The 15,455-nt window shown below is 35.7% G+C and overlaps 1 protein-coding gene across 19 annotated transcripts in view; it reads right to left on the minus strand.

Annotated features, from left to right (window-relative positions):
- Window positions 1-15,455, minus strand: part of KCNMA1 (potassium calcium-activated channel subfamily M alpha 1) — a 380,586-nt gene that overhangs the window by 261,889 nt on the left and 103,242 nt on the right. For all 19 annotated transcript variants that reach the window (XM_057365171.1, XM_057365170.1, XM_057365167.1 and 16 more), the window contains exon 2: window positions 7,476-7,640. In XM_057365171.1, coding sequence (XP_057221154.1) covers window positions 7,476-7,640 — 165 coding nt within the window. The remainder of the gene's footprint in view (window positions 1-7,475; window positions 7,641-15,455) is intronic.

A 15,455-nucleotide genomic window follows, 5' to 3' on the forward strand; every position in this document is an offset into this window, starting at 1 on the left:
TACTACTTCAGATTGCACCAAGCCTTCCAAACCTTACCAATATAGACATGAGACTTCACAGGAAAAGTGGGACTTTCAGCAGCTTTAGTAGTGAGCTTTGAAGTTGTCTCTGCTGCAGCATTTGAAGCTGAAACAAAGCATTAATTAAAGCAGASAGGAATCTCCTTTGCCAAAGCAATACACATTTAAGGAGCCACAYAAAACTGCTGAAGCCAGAAGGAACATGCTGAGAACATTTCCCAGGAAAACTTGTGAATATTCAAGTAAACACCTAACACCAGTTTAAAAGAGAAACAAAAAGTATTTAAGAAGGAAAAGGAAACTGATTTTGATAGACAATATTTTGTGTGAAAATTTTGCTGAACACCAAAAATGGAGATTTTTCTTTTCACCACAACCTTYGCAGTTTGTTCCATTTACCCCACACATCAGAACAAATCACTGATAGTAGAGCAGCCCAAAAACATACGCAGAATTGTCTTTAAAAATATTCATTACCACATCAGTGTTTTGATTGGAAACCCATTTTTTTTCAAATATACTAAATGCAAAGAGAAAAATAAACAGAAAAACGACAATATTATCAACAGCATAATCAGAGTAGCCCTTCACATGGGAACAGCACAAATGCCGTAGGGAAAGCCATCTGTCTGCCCTGGTGAGCTTTGTCAGTTTGCTTCTTTTTTCAACAGTTGTGCTCAAACCTTTGTTCAATACCTGACTATTGTCCRTGGCCCAGAGGTGGAAGGCAGATTTCCCCTGTACCATACTCTTATCATGAGGATCAACACGGYATTATCAAGGAAGGTACATTTCTGTATTTACACACTTTCATTCCAGATGTGTGTAAGAAAGAAGCAGCAAAGACTTCTTACTTATGTCTGACATACATAAACAGTGATATAGGTTATTAATAKGGATAAAGCTCTCACAACAAATTTTCAGCAATAAAGACTTGTGTAACAAAAGTTTACCTAAACCAGCTTTGCCATCTGAATAGTAACCATGTTCCTGACTTTCTCCAAATAATCACACCACTTAGAACTKGACACATTATTTTAAAGTGTGCTTGCTTTTTATCATTTTAATGACAGAATGCCATGCATACCTTAATTTAGACAAGAAWGGAAGTGGTAGTTGCAAAAAATGTTAGCAGGAGGTATTTATTCCCACCATACGAAAAGCCTCCTGCTTTTAAATACTGTTAAAATGGTTTCTGCAAGCATGATCATCTAACTAGAGGACACAAAAGTCACTGCATCACAGTGCCAAATCTGAAGATGATTTTCCACTGKGCAACTTGCATGGCAGCAGCTACAAACTGAATGAAAATAAGGTAGACTAGGCTACAGTGAGACCTGGCTTACAAAAAAAAAAAAAAAAAAAATAAAAATTAAAAAAAATTACAAAAAAAAAAAAAAAAGCTTATAAAAATTAAGAATTTTAATTAAGATAAACTGTATGTGTAATGTATACATTAATTTTCTACTTTTCCACCTTCTGAGCTAAAAATTCAAATGCAAAGTTTCAAGTCCAGTTCTGAGTATACTTCATGCAATTTCTTAATGAAATGTACTGTTTATTCTTTTCTTGATTTGATTTTACCATTTACACGTACCTTATGCTAACCTAATCCATTCTCCACATGGCAGTACTTAAAACTGGTAAAACTGAGTAGAAAAAATACTCTATGTTTGATTAGCCATATAATTCATGGAACAACCTTACAGAAAAGAAAGTTTAAGATTAGCATATAKTAATCATAGAATATGCTGAAGTTGAAAGGATGCATCAGGATCATTGTGTCCAACACCTGGGTCTGCACAGGACACACCAGGAATCACCACATGCCTGAGAGCATTGTCCAAAATACACTAAAAAATACTAAAAGCAAGCTGGTGGAGAAAGATTTTACATCAGCCACCTTTAGTTCCATATTAGAGTGTCACAGCTGATAAAAAATTATCTTCTTGGTCCCAGATATCACCYCCTATGAGGAAGTAAGGATGCTCTTATTTTTATTATTTTAGTTTCACCGCTACATTATTTCTTTTCAAGATTCAGTGAAATTACGGCAGTTTCTCAAAAATACAAGGTGCAGTGACAATCAGAAATGCTACATTTACACATAGCATCTACAGGCAGAATTTAGTAATTCAGTTTTAAAGACATGTGTGCAATAGAAGAACTTTCCCAAAAGACTGTGGCCAGAAATGCCCGCTTTGATCCAAAGCAAGAAAGCCTGCAAAAACAACCCTTGCTACTGTCAACAATAAATAAATATTCAGAAAATGCCTAACTGGAACTTAAACTAGCTGCAGTTACCATAGAAACAAGCAAGACTTACTCAACACTTCCTACTCTATTCTATTATCATTATCTCATGAACTTAAATGGAGAACATTGTTCCTATTCCTATGGAAACCCTGGAAATAGCCCACAGCATTGTCAAGAGATGAAGGCAATATAGAACTCACCTCTTGGATTCATTTATGTGCCACCAAGGCCCATGAAAGATTAAAAATAACTAAACAGACAAAGTTCATTTCTCAATAGAGATGTGCAGAATCYGAACTATTCCCTGTGAATAGGTCACATGGATGAATATTCCCTGTCAGTAGGTAAGTACCAAACACTGACAAGCAGTTTATTATTTACAAACAACAGCAATGACCAGATCTGTTCAGTTACACTGATGCCCTGCAAGGTACATTCTCAGCAGTTTAGGTCCTGTCTTTATACAAATGCCCTACCCTCCATCCTTATGTCATTTCTTCTTTGCTGACCACAATACGGAAAAGGGAACTTTGATACAAATGTAATAGTATCTAAATCTAAAATGCATACATAATTCATTCCATCTCAGAAGAATTAAGATAACAAACACACACAAATCAAAATGAAAACAGAAAATAAAGCTTAAAAAATAAATGGAGGTGGACAACAAACAAAACCACACCACCCACATCACTCAGGACACAGAACATCCTGTGCTTCCTGCCTGCGTGGTCAGATCTGGAAGCTGAGWAAGACTTTCCCTTTCTCCTCTAAGTTCAGAAACCTAGACCACAGCCAAAGGGAAAATATTTGGCATTCTTTGGTTTTGCCTAAGAGATTCTAAAGGTCACACCAAACTTTGCTTAACTACTTAAGAAAAACTGTCAYGTCAGAGACAATAAACTGCAAAACAAATTCTTTTATCAAAGAAAGTTTGTGCTTCACTGCTGAAAAACTAATGTCAGATTTGGTATTGAGAAAGGTTTGGAATATTATAAGCATGAAAGACTAAACCACTGAAGAATATACTCTCAATTTCTACTGTCTAGTCAATTAATACATTTTATACTAAATTAAGTCCTATTCAGAAACTGCATCTAAGAACATTACATATGCCCAGGAAAATTAAAAAAAAAGTTAATTTCACAAGAAGATTGGTTACAAGACATTTCCAGGATGAGAGGGGTCCAAATTGAAAGAAAAAAAAAAAAAAGAAAATTTAGGAGAGCTTTGCTTACCTTGAGAAAACTTATTAAACTCCATATTTGAATTCTGAGATCTTGCATACTTAGGTTTGCTTCAAGGTTTTTTTTCCTGCTTTGAAAATCTAGTGAAATAGCTGATATTGTCAAGAACACAGTCAAAAAATGTGTATATATACCAAATGTACCTGCTTCTCCAATTTCTTATCTGTCAAATACCAAATTCTCCTTTGAGCTCCTATTCTCATTAAAATAATGAAGCAACAGCAGTCACTGTCTTCGGAAACAGGGAGAAACCCCACATAATTTCTACACTGTTAAAATTTCATTTTGGCTGTTAGGCAACTATTACATATCACAAGAAGTTGGGGAGATTTTTGCCCCCTCAGCATTAAAAGAATTTTAGTCCTCTCCTTCAGAAAATAAATAAATAAATAAATAAAAAGCAGCAAGAACAAATCAAGTTGTGAAAAATGCAGGGAAAAAAAAAAAAAAAAAAAGAAAAAACAACAACAACAAAAAAAAAACACACACACAAGCAAATAAAACCAAAAAGCATATAAAACACCTACATATTTGTCCCAGGAAAATTTACTATAAATACCCATATAACTAACGATCCACTAGTTTTCCCTGAATTAGTGGTGAGGCCTTCTGCCATTCTGAAGGGTTCTTCAGAAGTCCAGTCAAAGGTCCAAAGCTTTCCATAGATTGAACTATGTCAAATTAAACCATATCCCTGCCTCTGTATCTTWAACACTCCATCTAATTAAGGAAATCTTTTTCTTCTTACTCAAATGACATAATGATAATTTCAGGAAGCAAAATCAGTTCATAACTATGTTTAATTTCCTGCATCTTGAGATTAATTATRGATGTGCCTGATTCTTCTTTAAGAAACCCACCTCAGGAATCTGATACTTGCATCACCTATAGCATTTTATAGCACTTCAAAGTAAAKCAGTATTTTCCTGAAAAGATTTTAAGTAAACTGTTACCTTTTACTGTTATTTATATTTATGCCACTCAACATCAAATGCAAACAGAACCACACGGGTTCAATTAGCACCTTCTTAAATCACTCGCTTATGCAATTTAACATGGACACATTTTTAAACCATTTGTCAAATTCTCATCTACATTGCTTAAAAGTCACGTTTTGAAATGTTGTATCACCAAGAACATTATGCTCCAGCTGCACTTCTCAAAACTAAAGTATGATGAAAAAAGGATATTCTGACCACACAACTATAGGCACCATGCATAGCCACTGCACTACTTCAAAAAAACAAAACCAGTTTCCAACTGAAGGACATTCTGGATCACGATATACAAATCTCTTCCTCTAAAGCCTTCCCTTCAGATGAAACTGGGTAGTGTGAATATTTCTTTGTGCCTAAACCACTTCTGGAATGCCAGGAATAGAATTGAGCTAATAAAGGAGCAAGAATGTCTATTTCTATTTCCGTACTTTACTATATTMACATAAACTACAAATGCAGTATTAGTACCATCCCATTCACATGCCACTTTYACATCTCTTATACCTAATCTTGCTGTCATTAACAGTCAAGAATTACAGGCTAGGAGATGCTCAGTTAACATAATGATCAAGCAAGTGATCATCAAATGCTTTGAAAATTCAATGGTTTAACAATTCAAAATTTCTCATTCTTGTTTCTCATGATGCTCTCAACAATAAGAAGGTTTTAATTTCTCTTCTTTGTTTAGTCTTTAAATGTAATTCTCCCTCTAATGAATGGAATGGAAGGGAAGGAGATTACAAATACAGTTCAGTTTTTCCAATTTTAATTTCAGGTTCCTTCCCTGAAGGAGCCAATGAATTAAACCACCAATGAATTAAACATGTTTAAGAAAAACTACAGTGGAGGGTAATCATCTCTACCGAAGACTTCAGTGTTTGTCTCTGAGTAGATTAAATAATTTCATTAATTGTCTCCAGTGACCCAGATCATGAGTAACAACATCCCTTACTTTCCAGCAGATGCACTAAAACACACGATTTCATAAATTAGTTACCAAAAAAAGTATTTTCTGACTAAAAAAAAAGTTTTCAACTAGGTCTATGACTACAAGGTTGCCTAAGGCCTTCAAGTCTGTGTCTGTTGCATAAATAGAAATGTTTGATTTCACTAAAGAATTGTACAAATGGTCCAACGTCAATGTAAATGTCCAATTTTGTAGTACACTTTGAAGCTATAACCTTTAAACASATATGTTTTCCTGTATTTTCCAACACTGTTGACTTCTATTTTCTTCTGTGGGTAGCCATAAAGTTTAAATATTAAATCAGTAATTACAGAAGAATCCACTATTTGAATACTTGTTTCAATGTTTACAAAGCACCTGGACAAACTGATATGATAAATTACAAAGTTGCTTGGTAAGGTTATTAGTAAAGAAGTAAAAGCTAGATCAGACATGTCAAAGATATGGTGACAGACTCCAGCAGAGAGAGTTCCAAAAAGCAGCATGTTTAGATTCCACAAACAGCACGTGACATTCCACTAAGATTCATTGTGCAGAAAATCACTGTCCAGGTAAGAATAATGATGGGAGCTTTTTCCATGAGCAGAAAAAAAAAAATAAACTTCTACTTCACACTGATGTACGTTCCATACAGCACTAACTTGTCTCCTTCACCTCCCAAATAAACCCAGGCAGCAGATCCACAATAGCCTTCAGGTGATCATGCCGAACTGAAGTTCAGTTGTAAGTGAACACGTCCATTTTCACTGGACTACTTTTTAAGCTTTTTTGTAACCATTGTATGTATAAGATTGATTTCAATTTAAACTCTCTCAGTGTGAAAGCTGACTAAAAYTTATTTAGCTGCAGATATCTCATGCAATTTTGATTTCATAAAACTGTGAAATCACTWRTTCTTTCTTCTTCAGGGRAAAAAAAMAATCTGCACTTCAATTCAGAAATATAATGGCTAGCAGGAACAGGATGTATTAAATTAGTACGAATCCATGACCAAATCCTAATATTTTCAAACAATACACTTCAATATAAATATTGATTTGATTTTGCTACATCCTATAGCTAAAAATAATGTGATTATTACCCTCTAGCACAAATGGTCATTGAAGCAGCTAACCTTTAGCAAATATTTTCAGAAAGTAAAATTTAAATGAACAGCCAACATCCATCCTGGGAATGGCCCTCCATAAACTTTATCCTGTCGATTCAAATATTGAAGTTAATGAGTGTTATATTAAAATAAATGCACCTTGTTTTCTAAACTGACCAAAATTAAGTAAGAGGTTCCATGCATCATTGCTTATTTCTCAGATGGTTAGTCTAGATGTACAATACATGCTGCTATACCTCGACAAGACTATAAATACACTCTCAGAAATAACTCCATGACACTGGCCAGCTGCTCTCTTATGAAACACAATGGTAAACTCYAAGTACAAAAAAATACCCCAAAGAAATAAATGAAGTCATCATAATTGAGTGAGTTCTCCCACTATATTGAAGTAAAACCTATTTTATGTGATATATATTATAAAATCATTACTGGTCTATATCCCTGAAAATATCAMAAATCTCATGGATAGCCACTTCAATCTTGCCTTTGCTTTACAGTTCTGGCCACTCTCTACATGTGTAACACAGGCCTTATTTTCCAAGTTGTCTTCTGTTTCTCCCCAGCACAATTTTACTTTCAGATAAAATAGGTCTATAGTTTTCAATGAAATTAACAAACTTGGTGTGTGTAGGACAGTTCAAAATCATGGTTCCAGAGTATTGAAATAGGATGAGGAGCAATTAGAAGTCAGTTTTCCTTACTTGCTGTCTCTGCCTCTCTCTTGCAGTGGGAATTAGTCCRCTATTTTACTTCCAAAAGAGAAAACTCAATGCTGATGCAACAAACCAATCAAAAATCCTCCACTAATGCAGGGACATAGTGCTTCTTAGAAATGTTCTTTAAAATAAAAACATAGAAAATCATAGAAAACTTACAAGTACTCTGCCAGTTAATGTCTGGGCAGATATCATGACTCCTGCCCAATCCTTCACAGACGTCATCCATCCCACTTCTGCTGCCACATTCTCCTCCTTTTCATCTGTTGGTTTGCARGCTCCATCTGCCTGTGTATCTCCACCACCATTGATCTTCTGGGCCTCCTGCAAAGTAAGAATTTGGGTTAATTAATGTTTAGCAGTTTGACAGTGAAAGCCAGCATACACAGGGCCAAAAAAAGGCTATGAAAACCAGAAAATCTTCACGGACCCCTACTACAAGAAATTAAGAWCCTACTTGGCCATATCTCTTTAGAAATAATGGAAATAGAAATGTCCTAAAAGGTACCAGATTAACTAAATAACAGTTAGTTAAATAATGTCTCCTTGACATTACATCTTCAAAGCATACACTTGGCATCCAATAATCCTTACAAGCAGCATAATTGACAACAGCTCTGTATGCAATTATAGAGTTACATATAAATGAATTTGTTAGACATACACTAAAAGATCTTCTGATGCATCAATTCAAAATAATGCATACTAGGTGTGAACGTAATTTATGCATAATTTTAATTTACTATCGCTACAATTAATTACCTGAGTAAAACTTCTCTGAGAAGCATGATGTAACAAGACAGCAATTACCAAGTGTGAGGGGAACAAGATACATCATAGAGAATCTGCAGGGAGCTGCCACGCTATCAGTGAACTGGTGTTTCAATGGAAGTGTTTAATATATCACAGGAATTATTCTGGCAGTAAGTGGCTCTCACAGAGCTAGAAATTAGAGGAGCCTCAGCTGCACCAAGCTCTCTGATGAGTCACGTGCTCTGGAATTCATATCAGTCTCTCACGGATGCTGCAGCAAAGATGTCATGTTCTGTAAGTGCCTGTTGTGTGCTACAGTCACGGGTGCTGCACAAACATCAAGGGAAACGACAGCAAAAGCCAGCGTGGATTGTACAGTGTTTAAACCATATCGCATGCAAAGCATCAGACTGCGCCACGAGCATGCCTTCGGTGACAGCATAATACTAATGACTTCCTGAATACTTGACAAGTTATGCTAAACGAGAATAGGAGACACAGCAAAATTGAGTGCTGAAGCAAGCAGTGAGCACAGGAACTGCACCCACAGACCTGCATTAGTGCTCCAAGCACTCAGCACAGACCAACATCTCAAGATCTTATCGATGACTTGTCTGTAGGCCACTAAACAGGAAATCAATTGCCATTAATCCCCTTTGGGATGTCTTTTATACAACCAAAGATGCTGGTTATGTGATTATTACTACAGYAGAAATAGTACCTTGTGACAGTCAGAACTCACAGCTGTGAGATGGCGTTGAGGACACAGCTGGACAAAAGAGTACAGGCACTTCCTGAGAGCTGCACTGAACTAATAAAGCAATTTCATTGAATCTGTCAGCAAAGGACAGTAGAACAATGCTAAAAATGTAATACGGACACCAACAGTTGTTTAAGAGAATCCCAACATTGCAACCTAATTAGCTAATCAGATTCTTTTTTCTGAAAGAAAAGCAGAAAGCCGGCTCTACATTCTTACTAGCGATTACAGCAGAGTATAATGTTACTATATTGATAATAACAAATTATTCACTTACAACAGTAATTGAGTACACTTCCCTAGTAAATAACGGAGCAGAAGATGAAAATTACTTTGAATTTGCATAACTGGACCTCATTCACTGACAAATTTGGACACAGTGAATCAGATGTTTTGCACTCAAGATGTATCCTGTGCACAACCTACAGAAATGAGCTCACTGCTGAGGATGGCGATGTACAGCACGGCACAAGGCGTGTACGGCACAGCAAGGCCTGGCCGGAGCCAATTTGTGACCCAAAGCATCCTGAGGCCATAGAAATCAGCCCCAAAGAAATGCCTTCACCACCATCAGGGTTTGGATTATACACCACGAAAGAGAAAACCAGGCTCTATACACGAGGCCTCATAATAAAATAAAACACTGAAGCCTAGGCAAAAGCCGTATGCCCAAGGCCTCACTGGCCGTAGCCTTTGTCCGCAGGGTGAGGCTCCAACACCCTTTGTAGCCCTTGATGCCATTTCAGCCCTGTCCAGCGCTCCCTCAGCACTGTCCCCTCCRGCCTGGGCAGCCCACGGCCAGTTCCCCCGCCCGACCCACATTCTGCTGTCCCAAGAGGGCTCCTCCATGCCAGGGCCTTGTCCCGCCACCCCAGCCTGCCGCTGGGCAGGCCCACAGGGAGGCCACGGTGTCCTGACAGCCACAGGTTGTGTAAAACACCACACGCCCCACTTCCTTCTCTCTGCCCACCAGCTTCTCCGCCTTGTGTAACTGCTGGAGCTTGTCTCTCAGAATGCAAGCRTCACACGCCAGATTTCGCTCCATGGTCTTACTCTGCATTGCACAGGGAGTTTCACACTCTGAACCCATTTATACTGAATGAATTAATTGATAGTAAAGGAGGCATAATTATCTCATCCTCTCAGATAAGAAACTGAGGCAGTGATTAGGTGCCTAGCTCAGTCTCTAGAGAAAATATTGGCAGAACAAGGGTGGAACCACGGCCTTGTTTGATTGTTCCACCCAACAACCTCTATTGAACAGTGCTCGGATGCACACCTCGCTGAAAAAAAAAAAATATATACCTTACTGTAGAAAGTCACAGAACTACAGATCACTAAACTAAAAGAGCTGAAAAAAGGTCCATTTTATGTTAGTGAGCTCATAAGTGTTAAGGTTAGAAAATTATTTTATTGTGTACATGTTCCTTCCTTGCCCCCTATCAATTTGTCAGTAGGTGTGATTACTCATAAGATATAAAAATAATTTAAAATTCTCTAGCACTCAATGAAATAGTAGGCAATTTACTTAATTGAAGGAGAAAGGTAGCTTTTATATTTTGAAAAGGTTTTTCATAACCTACAGTTCTTTTGCTGTATTGACTTTTGGTTGCCAATAGAATATAGCAGTAAGACATGACAAACCTATTCAGTATTTGATTCTCTAAAGGTATTAAAAGTCTGTAATACATTTGAATGGCTGTATTGCTTTATTTATACTACTTATTACACCTCTATTAAAATCTCCCACCCATATTATTTCTTAATTAAAATTTAAGTAAAACAATCTTCTCCTGCCAAGTATGATTTGGAACAGACTCTCATGATCAGCCTAGCTCTTGTCATTATTGCAGCTATAATTAATATGCAGATTAGTTGCTGTTATGTAATATTTGTATTCAGTTGGGATATTTTATATTTTTCATCTACATGGCTAGCTTTTTATCTTACTTAATTGGCAGTTAAGTATTAGGAAAAGTTTATCCCCAAGCCATTATGCAATTGTGCAGAGATAACTAAAAGAGGTTTAAAGGCTCCTTTTTTTTTATACTTAATACAAAAATCAGTCCTGTTATTAAGTGTATAGTCCTGTTCCATTGCTATTTCTTCACCTCAAAGCACTRAGTAACCAACACCTGAAAAAGATGCTTAAAATTATAACCTGACAGTGACGATAATTGTTCAATTATTTACAYGCTCAGTATTACAATGAAGGGATCTTTACCCACTCTGCTTGCCAGTTTTCATTATTTTAATTACTTGATGACAGGAACATTCAGGTAAATTAAGCGAGAAGCAATATATTATGAAATATAAATTTCCTGAAGCCTTAAAACATCATCTAAAAATAATCTGTCTTTTTAATAGCCCTAAAAATACAGGACACCATGAAGACAACCCGGAAAGCACTATTTGGTGTAAGGTACTGAAAAAACTTGGTATCTTGTTAATATATATTTGTTAGAAAACATAGGAAATAGGCAGTTAATATGGAGGAAAAGAATTGGGTTAARGTGTGATGAAACAAAGAAAAGGATTCAATAATAGATGTATATCTATTAGAGATGATGCATAGAAGTATATCTATCTAATATGCAACTAAATATCATACAAAAATCTTTAAGTATTGCCTGTAATGAAATACAGAGCATTAAGTCATGCCCACATCACTCAAGARATAGTAATATGCTCAATTTAAGTAGATGTTTAAAAATAATGCCAAAGAGGCAAACACAGAATTGGCCTTTGAATTCCATCCTAGATAACATGAGATGAGAAAGGGTCTCTCAGAATGGCAGCTGCTCCTAGTTTAAAGCATACAGAAATACTACAGTAACAAAATACAGTTTGGASCAGTTAGGGAAGGGCTGCTTGAGATAATGATGCCAGAAACTAACAATTTTATCTCTATTAACTGCCCTTCAATTAACAACATTGCATTCCTAGACCCCGGCATATTAAGAAATGTTTTACGTATCATGTCAACAACACTTTTATAATGGCCATTCTTACACATTAGGAATCTGTATTTATGCTCTTTTTAGACATTTCTCTTAGGGAAATATCTATAACACCGTTTTTAAAAGCAACTAGACTTGTATCAATAGTTTAATTTCGTATCCTTCAACACATTCACTCATCACTTTGACATCTCCAAATAGGGGTCTTAAATTTATATAAAACCATAATATTATGCTGTGTTCTCAGAAGCTGGGCAATGTACAGTGAAAGTTAAGACTTCAGGTACCTACTGAATATATTGCCAGGGCAGATGCCTTCTGTCAGATATAGTTACCATCCGTATTCTTCATCTTAACAGTTACTAAGTACCAGTTGATCCAGTGTTTACAACAAGCAAAACAAAAAAGCCCTGCAGCTGTTCACCTGTTCTAGTTAACTTTAGGAAACACAGGTTTTCACTGGAATATTAATAAAGAAAACAAATAGGAACCTGAGAAATGAACCACTTTACAGAGACTCAAACCTTTTGCAAGAGTCAGTCTTGTAGAAAAGAGAAAGCAGARGCTAAACTAACTAAATGTGAGCTAAGAGGTACTTCTAAACTGRCCTATCCACAGCATTTCTTTGAATATTAGGTTACATTGACGTCAGTTATCATACTACAGCTACGGTTTGACTTGTTTCAAAGGATTAATTATTGATACCCAGACAAACATTATTCCTTTCACCAAATAAAAGAACCAGAATGATCTGTGGAAAACACAGCTGATTAGATAACCACACATTTTGCTCTCATAAAGTATTCACAAGCTATATTATTTGGTGCTTGCAAATTTGGATGACTATAAAAAATAAGTCAAAAATAAAATACAAAGGTTTTCTTATTGGTTTAAGACTGTGGTGTTATGCTCGGTTTTCTGCRTTCCCAAGGGATTTCTGGGAAGCATCTTGCCAGTCCTTACTTACAACCAAAGCCATACTTTCTGTGCCGACCAAGAAATCCCCTATTTTTCCTCTTCTTCCAGTGACCAGCTTCTCTGTTGCGTTTATGCAAACCTTCAGTAATCCTGACAGATTTCATGTCTGTGCCCTTCACATTTCTGGTACGGTTTACTTACAGAAAAATCCCTTTTCACATCATTGCTTTGACTGACAAAAAATGCTGCAGTAGAGGAATTAATTCTAAAACCTTGACCTGAGAGACAAGGGAAACTCGACTAGTAAAATATAGTGTTCAACCCATGATTCCACAAATAGTACAACAGTCTGTCAAATGAAGGGTTCCTGGGTATGGTTCTCACTCAAGAATATGAAACAGCAGACACCTACGTTATCTGAAATCTGAAGAAAGTACAAAAAGATTCATTTCAAAGATTAAAGAATTCCACATATTAATGGAAGYGTTATAATGTAACACTTTCATTGATGTGAAACAGTATTTCCAAATAACTGAAAAACCGGCTGGCAGATTTCCATACCAGCCTAAGAATTGAGAAGCATGCTGAAAGTCCTTGCTCTGTCATCCAATTATGAAAGTACTCAGCCACCTAATCTCTTCATTACGTCACCCTGCAGCTACAAAACAAGAGCAAGAGCAATTTCTGTTGCACAGGGGTCTTAGAAAGGCAAATATATGTAGGATATTAAGTGTTTCAGTATTACACAAATGCAGGTGAAATCACAAAGTCACACTAAAATCCTRCTGGTAAAGATTGTTAGACTAATTATATAAGACAATTAAATGTATTAGGACAGATATGTAAAATAGAAGCAATTAAGAACCCCAGATGACATGGAGAACTGAAAAAGGACAAACAATCATTGCAAACTTACATGCATTCAAATAGACAGATAGKGCTTTTCAAAAACATGATTGTTTCAGGTCACAGGAGTTAATATCAATAGCTATGTAGGCTTTCACTGTAAGTTAAGAAGTTACTGTGAATAATTTCATGTAAATCTATTCATAAAAGTAAGACAAAGTTTTCTTTTATTGCTTCTGATTGAGTATCAGACCACATTATTAGAAAAAAATAAATTTTGAACCTGTCATAATGCTACATTACAGTCTGCAATACATAAATGAATAAAAAAACAGGACAAGTCAGTGAGGTACAGGTTAAAAGTACTCACTGAAAATATTTCACAAAATGTCAAATTAATACCGAGCCCATAAAATTATTTTCCTTTTTTATAGTTAACAGAGCATTTCTTATTAATTTCCTCACTAAGACCAAATTATTATCGCATTAAAATATTCTCTGAAGGCCCTTTCAATTATAAAGTAGCAGACAAAAGGGCAAACAAGCATTTCACTTTATTAACGGGGACACTAAATTTAAATCAAAGGACACATTTCATTATTTTTTGGTCCCTATACACCATAGAAACACGTAAATTAAATAGATTAGACATTTACCACGTAGACATTAGTCTTTAACTGTATTTTCTGTGGTTCAAGCCTTATCCTGAAATAATTCTTTCAAAATATATTTTAAAAAGTGCTTTGGAGTAGGTTAGCCTTAAATATGATAGAAACTAAACTTGCAAAAATATATGAAGCTATTTTAGATGGGACTGRGCCATTCATTAATCTATAGAAAAGGGTTCTTTAATTGAAAAGCATAGAAGAGGGTAGAAAGGTGCACACAGTTTCTGTTATCCCCTCATTTTGTTTCCTCCCACCTAACAGAAGGCAAATCAAAGTAAGCATACAATTGAAAATAAAATTGATAGATGTTGTCATAAAATGAAAACTACCACAACACCTATATCCTATTGAGTGAGAAATATCTTTGTCACAGATTACAAAAGATTTAAAATATWAATCTGAAAGTCTCAAAGTTAATAATGAATGTGAGAAAATGGTCTTAAAATTWAAAAAAAAAAWAAATAAGAGACAGTAGGGAAATCACCTAACTTGTTTATCTTGATTACAGGAAGTACTCTAGTTGATTGCTTTTAATGTTGTTGTTAACATTAAGTAATGCACAGTTCCAAGTTTTTCAGTCATTACCTCCTGGCACCTTTCTTTACTACCACAAAAGGATGAAAAATAAAAAAAATTACACATTTAATTTTTTGTAATTTTAAGAGAAGAATTGCTGGTAATTTTTTTATGATCTTTAGAAACTAGATTACAAGAGGGTTTTTTTAAGAAAATAATTATGTGATAGAACCCGCAGTAAGAAAACTAATGAAATAACTATTCACTGCCTGGAATAGTCAATTAAATAGGCCATTGAAATGTTCCAAAAGTAGAAAGTTTATTTCACTAAAAGATATATTCAAACACCATTTACAAAGTATCAAACTGCTTTGTCAGGGCAAAGCTTGAACTTCACAGTACCTATCCAGTAGAGTACTTTTCTCCATCCTACTCAAGCACAGAAGTGAGGTTTGTACCTATTATCAAACAAGATGCTTTCAATTCATTCAACTTCATAATCCTCTCTTGCATGTGCTGTCAGGGGTATCCAAGAAGAGGARATCTAGACTGACTTGCAGAAGGAAATTACTCCCCTCTTCTGTGAAATACAGAATAGCAAGGCAGCTAGCACCTGAGACTAAAACATGCTCAAAATCACATTTCTATTGCCCAAAAATCACAAAGCAGACATGGATTAAAATGCACGCATAATAATAATTTGCAGAATGCCAGAGAA

This window comes from Malurus melanocephalus, unplaced genomic scaffold (assembly GCF_030028575.1).
Source record: "Malurus melanocephalus ecotype Western Australia unplaced genomic scaffold, MMel_1.1 scaffold_49, whole genome shotgun sequence".
In the NCBI taxonomy this organism is placed as follows: domain Eukaryota; kingdom Metazoa; phylum Chordata; class Aves; order Passeriformes; family Maluridae; genus Malurus; species Malurus melanocephalus.